General features: G+C 42.6%; 2 protein-coding genes across 3 annotated transcripts in view; one reads left to right on the top strand and one right to left on the bottom strand.

Moving 5' to 3' along the window:
- The window catches only part of hecw1a (HECT, C2 and WW domain containing E3 ubiquitin protein ligase 1a), a 97758-nt gene that overhangs the window by 47755 nt on the left and 26914 nt on the right, over positions 1-23089 (top strand). For both annotated transcript variants that reach the window (XM_080864539.1, XM_080864540.1), the window contains 5 exons: positions 13159-13301; positions 13616-13716; positions 14539-15500; positions 15974-16544; positions 21490-21588. In XM_080864539.1, the coding sequence (XP_080720665.1) occupies positions 13159-13301; positions 13616-13716; positions 14539-15500; positions 15974-16544; positions 21490-21588 (1876 nt within the window). The remainder of the gene's footprint in view (positions 1-13158; positions 13302-13615; positions 13717-14538; positions 15501-15973; positions 16545-21489; positions 21589-23089) is intronic.
- LOC308385292 (uncharacterized protein) lies at positions 4664-10697 on the bottom strand (the record flags this gene model as incomplete). Its single annotated transcript, XM_080864132.1, has 4 exons — positions 10491-10697; positions 7760-8823; positions 6521-6672; positions 4664-5816 (listed from the first exon to the last, which is right to left on the bottom strand). Exons 2-4 carry the CDS (start codon positions 8645-8647, stop codon positions 4664-4666), a joined length of 2193 nt encoding a protein of 730 aa, XP_080720258.1. The 5' UTR covers positions 8648-8823; positions 10491-10697.

Raw genomic sequence — 23089 nt, 5'->3', positions numbered from 1 at the left:
ACTACTGTTCCTACATCGTATCCTGTAGTCTCAGAACGTAAATGACCTTGTAAATAAATGTTAAACAGTAAATAAAAAGTAAAATGTTTATTTATGCTATTTAAACAGTGAAATTAACTTTTTTCGTAGTTAATAGTTTTATCATTTTTCATTAAGGGCTGGTTTTAATACTTGTATGAAAACCTTTTGGAGTCAAGGACTGGCTAATGTGTAGAGTCCACGGACATCAGCAAGTGTTATTTCCTTTCTTGACATGTTCTGCCAGCACGCTCCAAAGAAACACACCCTTGTTTGCTGCTAGTTTTGACTTCAGTGACTTAAAAGCATGCTGTGGTTGTTAAGATCATGTGAATGGCTTAAAGGCCATTAAAGAGAGCATTTCTTTGCTAATATATACCTAAAAAACCCTGCCCTTTTCTGGATGCTCCAAAACTGATCAGAAATGCAAAGTCTGCAAAGGAAATCCAGCAAACCAAAGCAAAGTCTAATTTGCCCTTCCTCCTCTTGAGCATAAATAGTGTTCGCCATTTGTTGTAAAGCCTCTGTGTTTCATGAAAGCATCACTTGATTATAGACTGAGTAATTGTTGTGATGGGTGTGAATAGAACAGCTGGTTATGAAACTACTTGTTAGTCAATTGTCTGTAACCTTTGAGCCTCTGAAAATCTCCAAATATGCTGTACTTTTGTTAAGACCTTTAAATTAAAAACCTCCACACATTTAAATGATCCCTCAGAAAAGTACACATAGCTAAGGATAGTTAACCTTGGGGTTACATTTTGTCGAAATATTACCTGTAGGGACAGAAATGCTAAAATAATTACTAAAGCCAGTGCTGGTCTTACTTAAGCACAAACATTTCAGAATCCAAAGAAATATCGTTATGTTACTGTTCTATGTTACAGAAGGAGTCTTTAAGTTTAATTTAAAAAGGAAAGGTACTTTTAATGACAGGTTTAGTTGTTGTGTATACCACCAGAATCTTCCTTTGATGTTCTGATACCTTTGATGAGGCGGCTTCAGGGCAATCCATACTTTAGACTGACATTAAGAACCTATGGAATTGGGCTGTTGGCAAAAACGAAGGTTTTCCTAATTCAGAAGTCCCTCACTGCAGCAGGCTCCTTTGTATTAATAGTATGGTTGCAGAAAGACCTGTTCTACAAGGTTTTCACAGGAATTATTCATGTGGGCATCTATTGTATAGGAAATTAGGCATTTAGATTTACACAGTGAAGTCTTAGGAATTCAATTTTAAGCATCATATTAATGAGTTTGTTGACTAATCTGACACTAAAGAAGAAACATTTCGACCACTTACAGATGAAGAAAATAATGTTGATTAGCTCATAACTGCTGTATAAAGACACTTGAGACCATCAGTGGAGAAGTACTGGAACAAATGGGTTCCATGATGGCTGCACGTCTCAGCTTGCAGAATAGAAGTGCTGCTAATGCACTGATGCCTGAGTCCACGCTTCAAAGAGTCAGAGTTGTTATTCTGGCGTGAGCAAGGTCAAAAGCATATTAAAGACGAAATGTTTCTACTCACCAGTATATAAAGAGTTATCAGAGCTGCAGTTTCTTTATACTTCATCATGACCATCATGAAGTAAACATTAGAAATACTCTCAGAATAAAGGCTTCAAACAAGCCTATTACACCCAAAAAAGGGTGTTTTTGGAGCTCCTTGCATCAGAGCCTCAGCTGCAAATTATCCTACTTTAAAGAGTGAGGAGGCTGAAGTTAGTCCGAATACTGTCTGAAGCATCAAACACTGAAGGCAGAGCAACATATATCAGCTAAAACATTAAGACCACTAACAGATGAGGTAAAGAACACTGATTACTTCGTCATAATGCAGGTTGTTATTGGAAATCCTTGGTTCCTACTGGAGCAGGGCGATATGACCAAAAATATTTATGACGATATACATCTGAAAATTTGCAATAACAATATAATTGACATTAGACAAATTACTTTACAACTCCACAACTTTATTAGTGCAAAAAAACCCCAAAAAACATCAATGTATTTTCACTTAAACAAGCAGCTGTTTTTTATGTGCATTAAAGTTATATACAAATGTAACAGTGCAAATGCAAATTCCTCACTGACAGTTTAACCAAAGGGCATTTCCAGTGGAAACTGGCCGACATATCCTCAGCACAACCAGGTATAATATCCACAAAACTTAAAAGAGGTTATACACACACAATACGGTAATATTATGTTGAGGCACAGTCTGCTGCCCTCAGGTGAATGTATGGCTATTCACCCTATGCAGCGAGCTTAACATAAGAGGAGATGGTTCCAGGAACGACAGGACACATCGCTTTGTCTTTGTGTCTTTAACGGACCGTTTTTTCCTCTTTTAATTTGTAAGACTGTGAACATACAGTAAAATAATACGTAAGCATCAGTATCAACATATTTTGTAAACAAAACAGAAGTTAGCAACATAGCTTTCCTTATGCTTTACATTCATCACTAACATCTTTCCTTATACGTTCAAATAACCTTTTAAGTAACATGAAAGTAACAAATCTTACAGAAAGTGAAGTTAGACATTGCTTACTTACAGATTATGGCTCAACAAACTCCCCAACGATGTAAACTGAGCTTAAAGTTGTGCAGCTTGTTTTCTGCTCCATGCATTTTCTCACACTGCCTGTGTGAACTTTGCCTGCTGTTTACAACACATCACCAAAGGGGGCAGTGTAGTGCACACCAAATAACCAAAGAAGAAGCCACAAACTGAAGGGGTAATACTGCCCACTATTGGGAAACCTGAGAAATGCGCCAGCCAAAGAAACCCAACAAAGTAACAACCGAGGGGCAGAATACTCCCCGCCTGACATCCATGGAATGTCACCCTCAACTAACATGTAAAAGGCAAGTGACATACAATGAAACAAAGCTTCTGCTTCTAAGTACAATCCTTAGACACCAATAGCACAACCTCACTTATAGGCCTTATGTAGCACTTGTTTTCACCCTTGCGGAAAATCCTCACCTCTATCTTCCTTACAAGCCCATCCTCACTGGGAAAGGTTTTGGTGATAAGTCCAAGTGGCCAGTTGTTCCTATGTTCGAGTGTCTCTCTTAAAAGAACAACATCTCCTGTTTGTAGGTTAGGCTTTACTGTTTTCCATTTGCGGCGGTCCTGAAGTCCTGAGATGTATTCTTTTTTCCATCGTCTCCAGAAGACATCAGCGAGGTATTGTACGCGCCTCCATTGAGCTTTGAACAGATCACTGTTTCCAAACTGACCTGGTGGGATTGGTGGGGTCGTAACCTTTTGCGTGAGCAGCATGGCTGGGGTAAGGATGACTGGGTTATCTGGATCTGCAGAAACTGCTGTTAACGGACGAGCATTCACTATTGCAGTGACTTCAGCCATTAAGGTCACTAGTATTTCATGGGTAAGCTTTGCATTCCTGTGTTCTAGGAGCATTGCATCAAGGATTTTGCGCGTGACCCCAATCATTCGCTCCTAGGAGCCAGCCATATGCGACGCATGTGGGGGGTTGAATAGCCATTTGCAGCCAGAGTCTTCAAGAAAGCTGTTTAGTTTGCTGTTGTAGCAGCCCTGTTTGTCTATTTGCAGCTCTTTGCAGGCACCCACAAAATTTGTCCCACAATCGGACCTAAGAAGTTTGACTGCACCTCTGATGGCAAAAAAACGACGCAGGGCATTGATGAATGATGACGTGTCCATTGATTCTATAACTTCAATGTGAATGGCCCGTGTACTCATGCACGTAAATATGACTGCCCATCGCTTTGCATCCGCTTGCCCACCACGCGTTTTTCTGACAGTGACAGACCAGGGCCCGAACACATCAAGCCCTACATGTGTGAACGGAGGGTCAGTGGACAGCCTATCCTCTGGTAGCTCAGCCATAATCTGTTCCTGCTGTCTGCCTCTTAGTTTTCGACATGTCACGCAGCTGAATATCATTTTGCTTATTGCTCTTTTTCCTCCCACAATCCAAAAGCCTGCAGCTCTGACTGCTCCTTCAGTAAAATGTCTGCCCTGATGGCATACTTTCACATGGAAGTGTCTTATAATGAGCTGGGCAAGGTGGTGTTTGGCAGGGATGAGGATAGGATTTGTTTCATCCGAAGTCAACTGTGCTCGTCTTAGTCTCCCACCCACTCTGAGGATTCCATTTGTGTCAAGAAATGGGTTCAGTTTGCTAAGTGGGCTTGAACTTTTGAGGGGCATACTCTTTTCAAGCTGTCTTATGTCTTCTGCATAGATTTCTCTTTGGACAGTGCGAATGATAATGATCTTAGCTTGATCGAGCTGCTTTTCGGTTAAATGCTCACTACAGCTGTGCCAGCCCTGACAGGTGCCTTCTATGTTCTGCTTAAAGGACTGAACAATGTGTCGGAGTCTAGATATAGCCTTCAGTAGTACATTCCAACTAGAAAACCTTTCGAATCTGGCACTACTGAGAACATCCTTTGCAAGAGTGGTAACACAAGTAGTTACCTCATGACGCAGTTCGTTGTCAGTCTCTGGGTCTACAAGATCAAACGACTCTGCCTGAGATTGACCTATTTCTGACTTGGTAAGAAAAGCAGGTCCACTGAGCCATGTGGAGGTAGAAAGCTGCTCAGCAGGTAATGCGCGCGTGGCATGATCAGCCGGATTTTAGTGAGTGGGCACATAATGCCACTGGTGAGCTTGTGTGGATCGCCTGATGCGTTCCACTCTGTTGTGCACGTAGATGTAAAAACGCCTCTTTGTGTTGAAGATGTAACCAAGGACTACTTTGGAGTCTGAATAGAAGCTCACCTGATCAACTGCGACGTCCAGCTCGTCCACGACCAACTCTGCCACCTCGACAGCCAGGACCGCTGCACAGAGCTCAAGTCTGGGTATGGTGATGTCTGGTCTTGGGGCAAGCCGTGCCTTGCCGAGAAGGAAGCCCACCTCATTATGACCATCTCTGTCTGTGAGTTTAAGGTAGGCAACAGCGGCCACTGCCTTGGTAGAGGCATCGCAGAAAACATGGATTTCCTTAGTTACTGCTGCAGAGAGTGGTATTGAGGTGAACATTCTGGGAATCTCAAGTTGTTGTAGATGTTTGAGGGAGTGTTTCCACTGTTGCCACTGTTGTAATTTGTCTTTAGGGAGTTCAGTGTCCCATTCACAAATGTCAGTGGAAATGTCTCTGAGTATGACCCTGCCCTCTACAATGACAGGGACAGCAAAGCCGAGTGGGTCATACACACTATTAACGACTGACAATGCTCCACGCTTGGTAAAGGGCTTCTCATTGACGGTTATTTGGAACCTGAACAAGTCTGTAGACAGGTTCCAGCCCAAGCCCAAGCTTCTCTGCATGGGTGTCTGCCCAAGGTCAAGGCCCTGCATGTCAGCTGCAAGGTCCTCACTTGGAAAAGCGTTTGTGATGGTAGGACAGTTGGATGAGATTTTATGTAGGCGTATGTTACACTGAGCCAGCATCTTCTGAGCCCCACAGAGAATGTTGATGGCCTCATCAGTGGAAGGAAATGATTTTAGTCCATCATCCACATAAAAGTGGCATTCAATTAACTCTCTTACATCATTGCCGTGTTCTTTTTCTCCCTCCATCGCTGTTCGTTTCAGTCCATAAATGGCCACTGATGGGGAGGGGCAGTTCCCGAACACGTGGACTCTCATCCTGAATTCCTGTACTTCTCCATCCAGATCATGGTTTTTGAACCACAAGAAGCGAAGGTAGTTGCGGTGGTCTTCTCTGACAACAAAATTGTAAAACATTTGCTCCACGTCGGCCATGACTGCGTATGGGTCAGACCTGAAACGCATCAGAACTCCCACAAGAGTATTATTGAGATCTGGCCCTTTTAGTAGCACATCATTGAGAGAAACATTGTTGTATTGCGCACTTGAATCAAAAACCACCCTAATTTTTCCTGGCTTCTGAGGGTGATAAATGCCAAAACTAGGAAGATACCAGCATTCTTGTTCTGGAGCTAAAGCTGGAGCTGGTTCAGCGTGGTCCTTACTGAAAGTTTTGTCTAAAAACTCAATGTAATGTTCTTTCATTTCAGGTTTCTTTTTCAGTGTTTTGCGGAGCGTCATTAAGCGACTGAGGGCTTGGTCCCTATTGTTGGGTAAACGCTGTCTGGGGGAGCGGAATGGGAGTGGAGCTACCCAATTGTTCGCCTCATCTTTAGTAAAGTCTCTGTGCATAATTTCCAGGAATAATGCATCTTCTACTGAAAGAGCCGTTTTGTCATCATCTGCTGTTTGCTGGAAAATGTGTCTGCCTACTTCTGCTTGTGTCTTCTCGAATTTAGGACAGCTTTCTGTGTATTTGTCTTTTATATAGATTTTGCTTGCACAGGGGCTAAGGGAGGTAGGGCGCCCGTTATTCAGAATGTCTGTCTTGAAAGAGTTTACTGTGGGTTTGTGGGCACCTGAGAGGCAGACATCGCCTACAACCACCCATCCCAGATCGAGGTGTTGGGCATAAGGTGCACTGTTTGGACCATTTACCTGACTGCGAACCTTGTGAGCTTGGATGATGTCCCGGCCCAAGAGGAGGAGAATGTCCGCGGCTGGGTCCAGAGGAGGGATCTGTGAAGCGAGTGCGTGTAGATGAGGGTGAGCCGACACAGCCTCCTTGGTGGGTATCTCATCTCTATTATCTGGAATGTGATCACATTCTGTTAGTGTGGGCAGCACCATGGACACTTCCCCATTTACATCCTGAATAATGAAATTAGTTGCTCTGCGTCCTCCAGCCTCTGACAAACCTGCACATGTTTTCATGGTGTATGGGAGCATAGCGCCTTTTACATTAAACATGTCGAAGAAAGCAGACCTGGCTAAGGATGAGTTGCTTTGATCATCCAACATGGCGTACATCCTCTTTTTCTCTTCAGGATTTGTGCGGGGATACACGTCGACTAAACAAATCTTAGAGCACGATTTGCCTTTCAGAGCTGGGCCACACACCTCTGTGCAAGCAGTTGTGGTTACAGGGCTTGAAGGATCAGACTCCCCGCCGTGGCTTTGAGGCAGGAGGTTAGAGTCCTTGGTTGCCCACAGAGGTGGACCAGCATGCATGGCAGACACATGAGCGTCACTATTACATTCTGAGCATTGGATAATGGCTTTGCAATCGTTAGCTCGGTGACCTGTGGAAGAACAACACTTATAACAAATAGCATGTTCTTTGAGGATGCTTTTCCTTTCATCTAGTGTTTTTGACCTAAAACCCCTGCATTTAGCAAGTGAATGGGGCTTGTGGTGAATAGGACATTGTCTGTCTGGGTTGAGAACTGACGTTCGAGCTGTGACATTTGTTTGACTAATATCTGTTCTGTTCACTGCAACCGCACCTCTGTATTTAGTTGGTTTCAACAATGGCTTATCAGGTTTTGGAGCTACTATGTTTGAACTTTGTAACATAAAGCTAGGATCTGTTTTCATTTCTGCATAATCATTTATAAACTGAACAAAATATGAGAAAGGTGGGTAAACTGCACCATTGTCCCTTTTGTATTTTGTCCCCTGTTTCACCCAGGACTCCTGGAGTCCGTAGGGGAGCTTTTCCACTATCGGGTTTATCCCCCTTGGGGTGTCCAGAAAGCTAAGGCCGGGTAGATAATTTTCACTTTGTGCATATTCTAACTCCAACAGGAGATCTGCAAGCTCCTGCAATAAGTGAGTGTCCTTATTAGATATTTTTGGAAAAGACTGTAAGCGTTGGAAAAGTGCTGCTTCGACTACCTCTGGAGAACCAAAACTTTTGTCCAGACGTTGCCACAAACGTTGAAGACCTGCGTGTGGGTTGTTCACATGGACCGCCCTGATCCTCAGCGCATGTTGTAGTGACTCCCCGCTGAGCCACTTGGTGAGAAGGTCAAGCTCTTCGCTGAACTTGAGGTTGAGGCCTTCTATGGCGTTGCGGAAAATGGACTTCCAGGACAAGTAAGACTCAGGACGGTTGTCAAAAACCTTGAATCCCGCTGTCAGCAGATCACGGCATGCTAGATAGGCTGTGAAATCTGAGAGTTCAGTCTTTGGAGGCAATGAAGGTTTAGGCTGGGTTGCAATGTCAGTTTTTCTGTTTATAGGAGGGGACTTTGGTTGCTCCTGATCTACAAAATCAGTGAGATGTTCACCTGGAGAGGAGGCAACTGGTGGTTGACTCTGTCGTAGATGCTGAGCGTTGTTATTACCAACCAGTTGTCCTGTATCAGGCTTTCCGTCTTCATTAACTACCAAGCTGCGGTTAGCGAAGTGAGCGTTCACATAATCTTGAGCGCGTCTGATGGAAGGAGGTGTTTTAGAGGAGACTCCTTGTTCTGTGAGGTCAACGGCGTCATGCTCCTCATCGGCTGCCGCTTCCAGGACATGAGCTGCGGCGAGCGCTGCTTCAGCCTCACCCTCCTTCTTTAGAGCGTTTAGTGTTGCCTCGATGCGTGCCTTCTCAACCTCCATGTCGATCTGGCGTTTGGCGTACTGTGCTCTAGTGCGGGCGGCTTCTGCTTCTGCTCTGGCTCGGGCTGCAGCTTGACTGGCCGATGAACGACGTGAAGAGCGTGAAGAGCGTGAGTGGCACTCTGACCGGACCACCATCTGGGAGAGAGGCGGTGATGCTTCAGGCTGAGACATCTTGGGTGCTTGATAGGTAGATAATCTTCTTACTCTGCTGCCCTCAGGTGAATGTATGGCTATTCACCCTATGCAGCGAGCTTAACATAAGAGGAGATGGTTCCAGGAACGACAGGACACATCGCTTTGTCTTTGTGTCTTTAACGGACCGTTTTTTCCTCTTTTAATTTGTAAGACTGTGAACATACAGTAAAATAATACGTAAGCATCAGTATCAACATATTTTGTAAACAAAACAGAAGTTAGCAACATAGCTTTCCTTATGCTTTACATTAGGGCTGAACGATATATCGCATTTGCGATAATATCGCGACATGATCAAGTGCAATTTTCTAACCGCAAAGGCTGCGATTATACTCTGGACATGTCCAAATTCATGGGCTGCATCCTCCTGAGGCCGCATTTGTAGACCGATTACGTCACAGCGACGCGCCGAAGGCTGTCCAAATTACTACCATATCCCAGAATTCATAGCGCGGCCCAGCCAAACTCCAGTTTCCAGCAATGGCGGCCGCTACTAAGTTTTAAAATTACTCATACTAATCTTTCAGGGTCACAAAATAAACTTTTAACATATTTTCAGGCGAGAAAGTAGTTGTGTAAACATCAAATATCTGCTCGGTTTATCAAGATATCCCATATTTGCAAAAGTGCTTCGACGTTTTCAGAGGCGTCTGCTACCCACCAGCTCGACAGCTAGCCGGGAGCTCGAGGGTTACTGATGCGGCCGAGAACGGCACAACTCCCGGCACATCATTTTCAGATCACCGCGGAGTTTCGCTGCTCGGGTTAAACGTAATATATAAGTCACTTAGACAACCTAAAAATGTTATTGTTGGGCTTTTTTCAGTGTTTTGTTTGTTCGTGAGTAAATCGGTTTGGCTGAGATTAAAGTTATTAGATTAGATAAAATAAAACTTTATTAATCCCCCGGGTGGGTTCCTCCTTGGTTTTCACACAGCTGACTAAACGTCAAACAGAAAACTTATTAAACAGAAGTATGAGACAGTCGAGAATTTACACCAGTGTCTGGTTATATTTTAGATAGCAAGAAGCAGACGGCCGAGTTTATTAAGCTCCACCGAGACAGCGGTGACGCTAATCAGAACTAGACCGTCCAATTTCACGCCTTTAAACTTTAAAGGCGTGTTTGTGTGTGTGTTTATACAATTGCTATTATGTTTGCACTTTATGTGTAATGTTACTGACTGCAGAGATCAGTAAGATGTGTGTATTTTTTATTTATTAGTTTTATTTATTTAATATTATTTTTTAATTGAATGACTGTCTAGTAGTTCACAGATGTCGAAAAACTGAGTGTGGTAAAGCCACTGATTTTGTTTATGTATATTTCTGCAATCTGCACATTGTACTGACTTTCATTTTAATGTTTACACCAGGGTTCCTTGTCAGCACTTTATGCTCAGATGTTTGTAAGCTAAAAATAAACTATTGTGTATGTTCAAATATACTGTTGTGATTGAAGAAGTTAAATAAAAATGTCAGTCATCAATTCATGCATCACCTCATGTCATCATAACAGAGGTCTGTCTTCCAGGAAAGAACAGTTTAAAATTAATGTAATATAGTATTGGCCATACTATATGATGTATTGCTTGTCTTTGTTTAATAATACAGAAGACAAATACCTTAAAAAATAATCGCATATCGCATCGCAATCGCAATATTGGGGCAAAAAATCGCAATTAGATTATTTTCCATAATCGTTCAGCCCTACTTTACATTCATCACTAACATCTTTCCTTATACGTTCAAATAACCTTTTAAGTAACATGAAAGTAACAAATCTTACAGAAAGTGAAGTTAGACATTGCTTACTTACAGATTATGGCTCAACAAACTCCCCAACGATGTAAACTGAGCTTAAAGTTGTGCAGCTTGTTTTCTGCTCCATGCATTTTCTCACACTGCCTGTGTGAACTTTGCCTGCTGTTTACAACACATCACCAAAGGGGGCAGTGTAGTGCACACCAAATAACCAAAGAAGAAGCCACAAACTGAAGGGGTAATACTGCCCACTATTGGGAAACCTGAGAAATGCGCCAGCCAAAGAAACCCAAAGTAACAACCGAGGGGCAGAATACACAGTATGTATCACTCCGCGAGGCTCCTGCCTACGATAGCCGTAATGCTCCGACAAGCCATCAAGCGGTGCGGCTTCGTAGCTCAGCAAAGTCGTACTAAAACATTTGACAGATTTTCGAGTGCCATGCACATAAAATAGTTTCGAGGTCAGTAAACACAACCAGAGTTCATACATAAGGCACACGGGATTATAAGGGGCTCTGTCGATGGTCAGAAAAATCAAAGGATTGATTTTAAGTGTGCCGTATTTTCCAAAAAACACGGTAATAACGACGGCCCGCTAGCCTGCGCTACCAAAAATAGTGCTTTGTTGTGTATCTGAGGGACGAAAGCTAAACCAGTTCCACACCACTGAAGCTGCAGCATTTTTACTAACCAGTTCTGGTTCATCCGTTTCATTCAACGATCCGCTTTCGCCCTTCTCATTCTGCGTCGCCGCCATGCTTTTTCCACCATGTGCATATGAAAACAAAGGCAGTGCGCATGCGTGTTTTACCCATATTCTATTGCGATATTTCATTTTCTTGTCGTTGCCCAACATTATACCAGTATTACCGTGAACAGTGTGATATAGCCCAGCCCTAATTCCTTAGTATTAGACTAAGACCATTCTCTTTGCAATGACAGGCCCTAGGTACACAATGCACTTTCCACACTGCAATAACTGCTTATGAATTGCTTGAGGGACTCAACAAAGATCATCTGCCTCATCTTCAAAACACCCAGATCCTGATGAAGTATATCATCAGAACAAGGCTGATGCCCCATTCCACAGCATCCAAATGATAAAGCCCCAGTGCCAGACACCACTGTGATCACCCAGAGGTCCTATGTGCATTCCCCAACAGGGCAAAGCCTCAGGACAATATTAGGCTGGTGGTTTTAATGTGCCTGTTGATGCCCATTACTTCCCCATCATAATAATTTCAAGGAGTGTTAACCTTAAATGAAGACGCAGACATAAGACAGGATTTACAAGAACTCTGAAATGCAGGTGAAGACAGAGACAAGGAAAAGAGGTCTTTGTATTGACATTTGAATAAAATGTATAAATGCAGAAGGGAAGTCCCATCATGGGTTTGTTGTTGTTGTTTTGCTCTTTGATAAAAACCAACTAACAGGTTTGTGCCAGTACTAATTTAAGCATTTAACGTTTTTGGTGCCAGAAATTCTGAAGCTTGTCTCAAAGAGCTTTAAGCTGCAATCAGTATTTCCCTCTAAAATCTATCTTGGTAAGAGTGAATAAAAAGCTTTGGAGGATTTGGACTCTCCAAGCAGTGTATAAGAAGCTTGGACAGTCATCAGAACCCCAAAAGAGAAAGATGGGGAATTGGATTCTCTCAAATAAATAAAGTACAAATAACACTGAGGAAGAAAAATAAACCCCAAATTAGGCACGCTAAGCTACCAGGAAATGTTTTAATCCAGGACGAGTTACATGGTTGTGATTCCTGAGCCTTACTGTATGTGCAGAGTTTCTTTTAATGATTATCTGCTGAAGAGGGAGCACTTTAACCCTCCCACATATTTGCAGAAATTTGAACTCTAACAATCACGTCTCCAGTATTCATTTGAGATAAGTCGTTTTTAGTAACCTGGGGAGAACTTAAAATAGCATACAAGTAGAAACACTTTATTACCACTGTTAGTTCATTTCATTCATTAGTTTATTCTAACAATATCAAAATGTAATCATAGTTTCTTAGTATAGTAGTTGTGCAACCATAAAGATGATTGTATTGCTTAATTCCAATAACTATAATATTTAATTACAAATGCAAAAAGTGACTTTAGTTTGAATCAGTCTCGCCTGTGTGAAATGTGGCAGAACGCAGTTTGTATTTTATAAATAAATAATGAAGTTGTTGCTGTTGTGTCACATGCATAAATGATATACGTTGGGGGTACGTATACGGTTGTTGGTGTTCTGCTCATACCCTTCATTCTGCAGGCACTCCATTTACTCATGCTATGTTTGAATAGCAAATATAAAAACCCAACAAGTTTTCACAGTTATCTTGGTGAGTCATGAGGATTGATGTGCTGGCACTGACTCTGGTCTGGTCTCTTCAAGGGTTGCCAGATATGTGTTGGTTTTAGGTGTATGGATTAGGGCAGTTTGAGTAAGTGCGAGCAAAGAATTCAAGAATTGGCACATTTAAGCACAAAACGGTGCTGGTTTAGATTCAACACTCAGACCCAAGTCAGTCTACAGAATATGGACATCTCATTTAATAATATATTCTTGTTTGCCAAATTTGGATGATCAAGTTTTTTGCCTGCTTTTTTTCCTTTTTTATAGTAACTCCTGTTAGTGCTTTAAATGCTGAATGCTGTAAATGATTGCCTGTGTTACATATCACACATCCAACAAGAAATTGCTCTGTCCTCTGTTGTTTCTCCAGAGGTTTAACTTTGTGTCCCTACCCACTGATGTCCTGGAGATTGAGGTGAAGGATAAGTTTGCCAAGAGCAGACCAATCATCAAGCGTTTCCTGGGGAAGCTCTCGGTCCCGGTCCAGAGACTGCTGGAAAAACATGCCATCGGGTAAAACACATTTATGAGGATTTTCCCTGTTTAAATAAATGCAGCATGGCTGTCATCAGCTCAGGGGTTTGCTTGTGCTCAATGGTTCAATCTGTAGAGCTGTAAAAGTTCTCCTACATAAACTGGCCCACACAGGCTGTCCGTGAGGTAAATGATGTGGGTGGTTATAGCTGCTTTAAAAGCCATGTAACAGTCTGATTTTAGCTACTATGTTATTTTTACTTTTTTTTTACTGTATGTTTTTACAGAGTTTCTCCCTTCTCTCTCATTTACATACCCTTTCTAACTGTCGCCTGTCTCTGTGTTGTCCCCAGGGATCGAGTAGTAAGTTATTCCTTAGGTCGCAGGTTGCCTACAGATCATGTCTGTGGCCAGCTGCAGTTCCGCTTTGAGCTGACCTCCTCCATTCACCCAGGTACACCAGGCTTAATGCTATGTAGTAGTATGGACAGTTCACCTTGAATTAGTAGCTGTAGATTATGTAAGAGACTGAAAAGGACTTGGATATGCTGCAAGATTTATTTTATCTCCATAATACATTTTATAATATAAGATTTTAAACTGCTACTAATGTAATGGCACAACCATTGTACCCAGTTGCTGCCTTCAAATGGAACTTATACCGGCGGTTAATGTTAAAGTAACATCCATCAAATGTTCCACTGTTGGCTAACTAAATGATGTTTAACCGTACTATAGCAACTTTTGCACTGTGTGGTGACACTTCAGTTACAGGCATGCATTTTTAATTTCTCTTTGATATTTGGGCTGATTGGGTCCTGATGAATATAAAAACAAACAATTACCAGATGAGGATATTCGTTTAAAACAGTTCGATAGAACAGTAGCAGTATAATGTCCTCATAAGTGCATATCAGGCCCTTGTAGAGCAAAATTGAGTATTTTGGTCTAAATAACCCAAAATGTGATGTTCACATATGTGGACGCCAGGTTCTAGGAAGTTAAAGAACATTAGCTGTACCGCACGGTCTGTCGTGTTATTTGTCAGATGATTCAGTAAAAAATACTGCAAAAGGCACCAGCAGCTCAAAGTTTAGTCTCTAATTAGCAGGTAAATCTTTGCTCTGTATCAGAGGCCACACACCCAGTATTTCTCTGAAAAATTTGTGATTTCACTTAAGTCACTGCACACTGAAGACAAAGCTCAGTTTGAAGGCAGCAACTTGAAAATGAAACTTATGAAACAGTGATGAAAGCGTGTACCTTTCTTTCTTAGACGATGAGGAGGTTTCCTTAGTCATAGAGGCGGCCTGTCCTGAGGGTGGACACGCAGCAGATGTCAACCATGCTGCTGATGCTCCCGATGATGACACACTGAGCGTGGGCCCTGACATGCCTGATCTTCCCTTGGATGCTCCTCCTGACCCTGAGACTTTACCTGAAGCAGCCTCCGCACCCAAGGAGGTCCAACCCGCTGAGAAGGAGCAGGGTGAAGCGACGTCACAGGAGGAGCAAGGAAGTGTGGAAGAGGAGACCACGGTGAGAGAGGAACCCTTGACTCCTGAGCCTCAGGTGGAGCAGGCGGAGGGAGAATCTGGTGAGCAGCAGCAGGAGGGAGGAGAGGAGGGGCAGCAGGAGAAAGGAGATGTGGAGCAGGGAGAGGAGACTGCAGCCCAAGCCGAGGAGGAGGTTACAGCAGAAGGAAGAGAGGCTGTGGATGAAGCACAGTCAGAGCCACACTCTGACTGTGCCGTAGCAGAAATGACTCTCGATGAGGCCACTGCTGTGGAGGCTCCCCCCGAGGAAAACACTGCACCCCAGGAGGCTCCTGTAGGCCCAGCTGAAGGGGCCCCGCAGGAGGTTGGAGAGGGAGGGGAAAGAAGCTGTGCCCCCTGCTCCTGCCAGTCTCTCTTGTCGAACTACAACTCCAATGCTCATTCACGCCGTAAAACCCGCCCCTGCTCCCTCCCGGTGTCAGAGCTGGAGACGGTGATTGCCTCGGCCTGTGGCGAGCCTGAGACGCCACGATCCCACTACATCCGGATTCACCACCTCCTTCACAGTCTTCCCTCGGCCCAGCACAGACCGCCCAGCCAGGAGGAAGAGCAAAGTGGGGAAGGAGTGAATACAGACAGCACTGTGGAGACAAACAGCACATCACCAACACATAAAACCTCCAAAGAGCAGGAGGGGCAGGAGGATGATGAAGAAGAGGATACATCACAGTCACCCTCTCAGGTAGGGGCAGTAATGGGCTGGTTAGACACTTGCTAACAAACAGAAGATGTTGTGGAGTCATTCTTACTATGTGGTGTATGCAGTGGAGCTTCTTAAGCTGGAGTTCCCCCAAGAAGTGTTGGCAGTACACCTGTTTAGCACATATAGCATGTAAGCTAGCTTTTCTCGATCTTCTGTGCTCATACTGTCTCTTTGGTTTAGTGTTAGCTATAAACCAAAATGATCCAAATTAAATTGTTCCAACTGAATTTGAATAGCGTGCTGTTTATGAGACAGGGAATTGCCCGGTAGCACTGAGATCAGCTGATGTGCTGGGATTGCTCACACGATGCATGATTTATTTTAGAAAGCTGTGGCAGCATAAATCCTGTTCTCATTCTGCACTTAACATACTGAAGGGCTAACCCACTCATTCACTCTGATTCACCTCTGCTGAAGAGTAATAAAAGATCTGTGTCTTTAAACTCGTGCAGGTTCTGGGGTGTCCGGGCCCCTGCTGTCGGCGCTCGCTGCCCCGCAGCCTCTCCATTGAGCGCCTCTCTGAGCTGAATCAACTTCTGGAAGGTGAAGGATTTGGAGGAGGCCACACAGCAGTCAGGAGGATCTCCCCTTCCTGTCCAGAAAGCGAGGAGGGGGATTCCAGCAATGGAGGAGGAAGGAGGGCTGGCGGCAGCGCCCACAGAGCTCCAGGTGAAAGCGAGTGCGAGTTTTGTGACACCTCCTGCTACAGCACCTCGTGCTACAGCACCTCCTGTTACAGCACATCATGCTACAGCAACTCCGGCTATGAGGGGAGGGGGCGGTTTTGCAGCCACACCCGCCTGTCTTCGGTGGAGAGTAACCGGCTCTCCAGCAGCACTGTGTTCTCCTCCCAGGAAGAGGAAGATGAGGAGAGCGCCTTTGAGTCAGTACCTGATGGAAATCACGGCCCTGACGGAGAAGAGCAGGGCGGGGCAGAGAGGAGGACGGGCAGATGGAAGGAGACCAGGAGCGGAGAGCAGGGGGATCCAGCTGTGGCGGGGCCCAGTGATCAGAACAGCATCGGTGAGATTGTCTCAGAATAACTCTTTCACCTCCAGCTTTCAAATTAGACTAGAACACTAGGCAAGCAACACATTCAGCTTCGCAGGAAGTTACCTTACCGGCCATATATAAAGTGAAGCTTTTCCCCCAATGCCTACTATGTTGGCCTATTCTTATAGAGACAAATACGCTAGCTCACGCTTCTCTAAAGCTTTCTTGTCTCATTGTCTGGCATGAGGAGAAAATTGACTTTCTTTTTTGTTGTTTGGCCATTTCTAGAATGAAATTGAACCCACAATGATTAATTTCCAAGACACTCAACTGGATGTTTTTTATGTTTCTTCTCCTTCTTTAGTCAGTACGATGACTTTTAGCTGTTCTAACACTGGTGTGTGGGTCCCTCCCATGGCTCCAAAAAAGCTCTGACATATGGGGAAGTGGAAATCCAGGGGATGTCCTGTTGAGCGTGTGGAATGATGGAGAGAATCATTTGAGATCTGTGAGTGTTGAGATGGGTCTCTGTGGATTGTCTCAGGCTCGTGTGCAGAGGTTCAGTCAGCTCAGCAGCTTAGGTTCAGCCGTGTCATGTTCATGAAGCATTGTTCTTCTGGGGGTCATAGCTGTCATTGGGGGGGGTTGTTTTCATGGAGCGGTGCCTCAATGTTCAAGTGAAGCCCAAATGAATACATGTTCCTACTAATATTCGTTTTAGCCAATTTAATGTAACTTTTTATCTACCAGGTTTTCACCGAAGGCTTCTGTTTACCTTCTGGGAGATTCAGGCTCTGCTTGTTAATGGCCCTCACTTTACTTCCTCAGAAAGGAAAATTCTGAAGTGACAAATTATTTAAGTATAAGCTGTAAACGTATATATTTAAGTATAAACTGATTGACTGTGTTTGACTGGATTTTTTTTACTATGTTGGTCATTTTTGTATATTTGTATTTTTTACATGACGTTGCCTGTAGAGAGTGAAAGCTGGATACACACACAGTTTTGCAGAACCCTGTAAGACTTCCTTTTACTAAAATGTTTTCAAACCCTCTGCAGAGTTCGATAGCTGTCTAGTTTTCTTCTTCCTGCTTGTTACGATTATATTCTTGCACACAAAGATTGTTTTTCCCCCCATTTTGGATTTGAATGCTCTTGGCTTGAATCTGCTTTTATCACTTCTCTGATATTTAATTTGGTTGTGTGATTATGGGAAACCTTTAAGTGTGTTTGGGTTTTTAAGACTTGGACCAGTACTTGGTTATTTATTCAATTTTCAGAGCTTGATGAAACCATGGGTTTCTCCATCCAGATCTGAATTTCTGTCAAGTGTGGGTGCTATGTCGAGTTTGTGTGAATGATCTACAAAAACATATATGGGAAGATTTTGTGTGTGGGTGTTCAGCCTCCGCTAGCATGATGGAAACTGAGCAGAAGACCAAATAAACAAGAAAGTGAATGAGTAGTGCTGTGACAAGAGTGGAGTTTCCTCGGTTGCCTCTATTAGAGTGACTGTAACTAGCTAATCATAAGGTTTGATCCCTAGCTCCTTCGGTCTGCATGCCAATGTGTCGGGCAGCTTAGGATAGAGCATTCATTGTGTGTGTGACTGGATGAATGAGGCTGTAGTATTTGTGATTTGAGTGCTTAAATTGGGCAGACAAGCAATATTTAAACATAAGTCCATTTGCCATTTATTCTTGGACCAAGTTTGTGTTGGCCTTGTGGGTGTGTGTTGGACTGCTTACCTGTTATAACAGATGGTTTGTTACCCCGAACCATCTGGACAGTTGTCCTTGGTAACTCTTTGGAAAAGGACAGGCAGGTGAGTAAATGAACCATGTGTCATTCACAGGCTCTTACTTTCTATCTCACTTTTAGAATAACCACATCCACAACAATCATGCCCCTGCGCGTCCACAGCAGCTATCTGTGGGTGAACTGTGGGGCTGTGTGGGCAAAGCAAACCCACAGGTATCCCGTTTTGGCCCCAATTGGAGGCAGTCCAGCTTCAAAAACCATGTGGACCCCTTGTAGGCTAGCCCATGTGGCTCCCACAGCAGTTTTACCCTTTTGCGGTTTAGCCCATGCAGGGCCAATGTTAGTTTTACCTGCAAGGTCCCCATCATGGATTGTTGGGTCATTGAACCATAGGACCACATAAAAGATTGAAGTCGCCACTGTAGTATCCCCTGGTAGTTTGTGATGCCATGTTATTGTAAGGCCATGTTGATATTTTGAAACTGGATGTGATGGAGAGGAACACTGCAAGCCTATACAGGGGTTAAAATGGAATTTGGCAGGTGGAGGAACACTAATATCCAGTGCAGCAGTACAGAATGGCGGGAAAACAACAACTTTGAAATAAGACATAAAATCTGCTTTGTAAGCTCCAGCAGATTTATTTTCCTTACATATGGGGATAAGCTGAACTGTGCTGCTGCTCTTAGGTTTGCTGGTCTTTGTGGGTGTAACTGAATTCTATAACATTTAAGCAGACAGATCAGCTTGAATTCAAATTTATGTCTGCTACCCTTGATTTAACATTGACCATGAGCACCACAGGCTGCTTTGACAAATCCATTGTAGTACATTACTGTTAACTTTATTACCACACTTCAAACTAATGCTTTTAACTGGCAATAAACTACATTAAACTGTCATGTATTCTCATTTAACCTTTCAATAACAAAATTATATTACTTAAATTTGTTTTTTCATATTTTTAAAGATTTGAAAAACAATTTTAACTATGCCAGTCCTTAACTTTGAAAATTTCTAATCTTTCTCCTCGTTCTCTCTCTCTTACATCTGATCACTGATTACTGTCCTTGGCACACTTTAACTTCTGGGAAATCCAGCCTCTGTACCTTTAACTCCCAAGCATATTGTGTTCCAAACTGCACAAAAAGTTTGTGTTTTGTGGTATTTGTTGAGATTTTTGAAGCAATTATAAACATTACTTCATATGTGCTCACTCACTTCTGTAATGCTAGTCACCTCTGTGGTGAATTTCCATGATTAAAACTTTACTGCCATCTACCAGCATGAACATCAGCAGGAAGAAATGTTCCTCTGTCTTTATTGAACTGCTCGATTTGATTACTTATTAATTGAAGGTGCCAGAATGTTGTTTCGGATTCTCCTGGTTTACTTTAACTTGTGTGCTTTTGGAACTTTAGACTAGTTTTATTATTAAAATCTGCTTTTCCACTATAGAAACTTTATAGCCTGTAATTGGAGCTTTCTATAATCTCAGCCTATGAGAACCTTTAAGGCAAAGGTGATCCGTCCAGCTTTGCCTTCCAACTATATTTTACAAGAGGTAATGATAGACATTGGCCATCTCCACCCTAAAGCCCAAGCACTGAAGCCTTAAATCATCTCACCTCTCTTTTTTAATGTATATATATTAGTGCTGTCAGCGTTAATCTCGTTAAAGTGACGTTAACGCCATAACTGCATTAATGTGGCAAATCTCAATTAACGAGTTACACACAGTGATGCATATCATGGCCTTCCGTCACAGTCCTACCTCAACAGTGATGTTTCTGTGTTTTGCAATGTATGTACAGCCAGTGTGTACTCATGTTAAAGACATTTGATGCCTGAGCATCAGTGCTTCTCCTTGGTGATCAATGTTTCTTTTTTAGTGGAAGGAAAGCTTGCTCATTAATGTGATAGCATTTTATGGATTACATTTCCCTCAGGCTGACTCCAGCTAATCCTATCACAATCCCATCTCAAAGCATGCTATGTCTGTTTGCACTTCGCATTAACACACATTTTCCTTCATCCAGACCACATACTCACTCACCATTTTACCATTTTACTAGCTGATGGAAAAGCTGTTAGAGACTATTTCAAAACAGTCTGCAAGTAATAGTAACTATATATATATGTAAATGGAGACAGCGTTTATTGTTGGTGGGGCAATTAGCTGAAAGACTAACTTCTAGCTCTTGTTATTGGTGCTGGTGGTAGAGTAGTTCAAAAAGAGATTAAAGGAATGTGGTTGGCAGATGGGCATGATTTGTTTATGTGTCTGCAGGGCATGAAAGATGTTCCAAGAAATATTTTCATTTTTTAGATACTCTTGTCTACCAATTTCATTATAAATAAAAATGATTTAGATTATAATCTCAGAAGTTGACATAACTGCAACATGAATGTCATGGTAATTTGGGACACTGTTGGTAGTTTCTCTTTGCCAGCAAAAGGATTTATTTGACAGCATTTACTGACCAATACTCATAACATTTGAAAATTTGTGCTCAGTTCATGCCAGGCAAGAAACCAATTTAAATAAACAGTATCAATTCTGCCAAGACGAATGGTCAAATATCCAGTGAGAATTATGCCAGGAGCTTGTTTTGAGATGCAACTTGTACAGATTTATTTACACCCAATTCTTGAGTTGCTAAAGACCTATGCTGCACAGTCATTTCACCTTCCTATTATTAAAACCCAAAATTAACATGACATTCATGCTCATCAGTATAAGCACCTTTATGACCCCAACTGTATATTAAGCTAATGTAAAACTAGCAAGATAAAGACAAGTATCAGGTTCTCAAATTTAACAACAGGAAATGTTCTGATTCGAAAACAAAATGAATTTGTTATTAAAATTGTTGAGAATAAATATTCTTTTTTAACCTTTCATTGGTAAACTGACACATTGGTATTTCAGCTTTCACTGATTTTTCTTTAACCTTATTGATTTGATAAACAGTTACAGTAGCATTAGCCAAATATATGCTAACATTACATGTCATTAACTCTATGACATCTATATATGAAACATTGGGCATGTCTGTCTACAGCCTCAGTGTTCACATATCTAACTAACAACACATGGGGATTCCACATCTATGTGGGCAAAGTCCAGTTTATTCCCAGTCTTATAGTTGGTACAGAATATCCTTGGCCCTATGGTAATTCACCCCGTGCTGTTTCTCTAATGTCCTGTAGGCTCAAGCTTCTCCCCTCCTGTTGGCCATCTTCCAGTCCTGCGACCCAGCCATGACCTAAACCATTTTCCTGCTGCCACTGACCAAGCCTTACCTCCAAGTAAGAACCAACAGCTCCCAGTCTTACTCTGGAGTCTCATGCTAACACTCTGAGTGTTTGTGCTGTGTGTGCATGCCGCCACATTTATTTGCTTTCCAAATACATTCCTTCTCCTCTGTGTTTCTTATCATTGTCTCGTCTCTCCTTACGTACTCATCGAGCTTTGAACATACAGCTTCATACTGCTCTCTGCTTCATGGTACATGGTTGGAGATTTACTCTGAGTAGGATTGTTGGATGGCTTGCTGGCCTATACTGATAGGCTGTCAGAAAGCCTAAACTCAACCGAGCCGTTACATCATCACTGAGAGTCCCCAATCACTGTTTCCCCTGCAAGCACCATTTTTCTCACACAGTACTGTAAAAGTACTGTATTTGTAAAAGAGAAACTGCTGCTGAGTTTTTTCCAATTGTAATGTTTTTGTGCTTACAGCATCACAAACCTTTTTTGTTTCATTCATCCATCCATTCTGCTTGGTCTGATAAATATCCCTACAAGCCAGAAAAAACCAGCATGTAAATATGGAGTGAACTGAAAGCCTACAAAAAATGTGAGGAGTAATTAGTAATAAGGATTGTTTGGGAATGTTTTCCTGAGGACTATAATAATGTCAAATTTGCAATTTGCGCCATTGGTTTTTCCAGTGCTGTAGACTCTTTTTGGACCACACTTGACTTCCAATCAGTTGTCATGACGTCCTGCTCATCTGTGCACTGCTCACAGAGCTCACAGAATCTTTTATCTTTGAAAATCAGATATGACCATGAGTTAAAAGTATTTCATTTTGTAATTCATAAAAGCCACACTCTAGTTTCAATATTAATTCCTTCTTGATGTTTAGTATGTGGATTCAAGAAGCTTTCTGCAGACAGGCTGGATGTAGTGGTCTTACAACACATACAGTCAAGTACTATGTTTATAATATATCTTTTCTTTTGAAGAGAACAGGTGAGTGACATTATTCGATCACTAAAATCTGATCCAGACCACCTAGAGCCCAGAATAGAACAAGACTGTTACCTAGATTAGAGATACTAATTCCCTAAACACAGTCAGGACAGCTAATAAAGGCTGCTCAAGAGTGTTTGTGCGCGTGGGCAGGCAGAGCAGTCATGAAAAACAACACAGGGGTTTTTCGTCCTTTGGGAGCATTCTTCATCTTCCTCCTACTCCCAAAGCAGTTAGACAGAGCTGAGGAAAGCTGCAGTGGTACTAGTCCGACACGTTCACATTATCGCTATTAAAGGGCTAAACAAATCCCGGATGTGGCACTACAAGACTGATACTGCTGTCTATCCGGGCGTTAAGTCTGACGTCACTAGCCGTGTCTGGGTCTAAACTCCGCTGCAGGTCCATATATCAAACGATCACTATGGCATTACTGAGAGTTGAAAAACTGTCTAAAGTCTTTCATCTTTAATAAAATGATCAGCGTTCTGCTCTACCAGGTTTAACAATTGAGTTTAACATCCAGGCATCCATGAAAACGGAATTTATGAC

Source organism: Rhamphochromis sp. 'chilingali' (assembly GCF_963969265.1).
Source record: "Rhamphochromis sp. 'chilingali' genome assembly, chromosome: 18".
NCBI lineage: Eukaryota > Metazoa > Chordata > Actinopteri > Cichliformes > Cichlidae > Rhamphochromis > Rhamphochromis sp. 'chilingali'.
The sequence above is the reverse complement of the archived record's forward strand: the minus strand, read 5'-3'. Positions and strand labels throughout refer to the sequence as shown.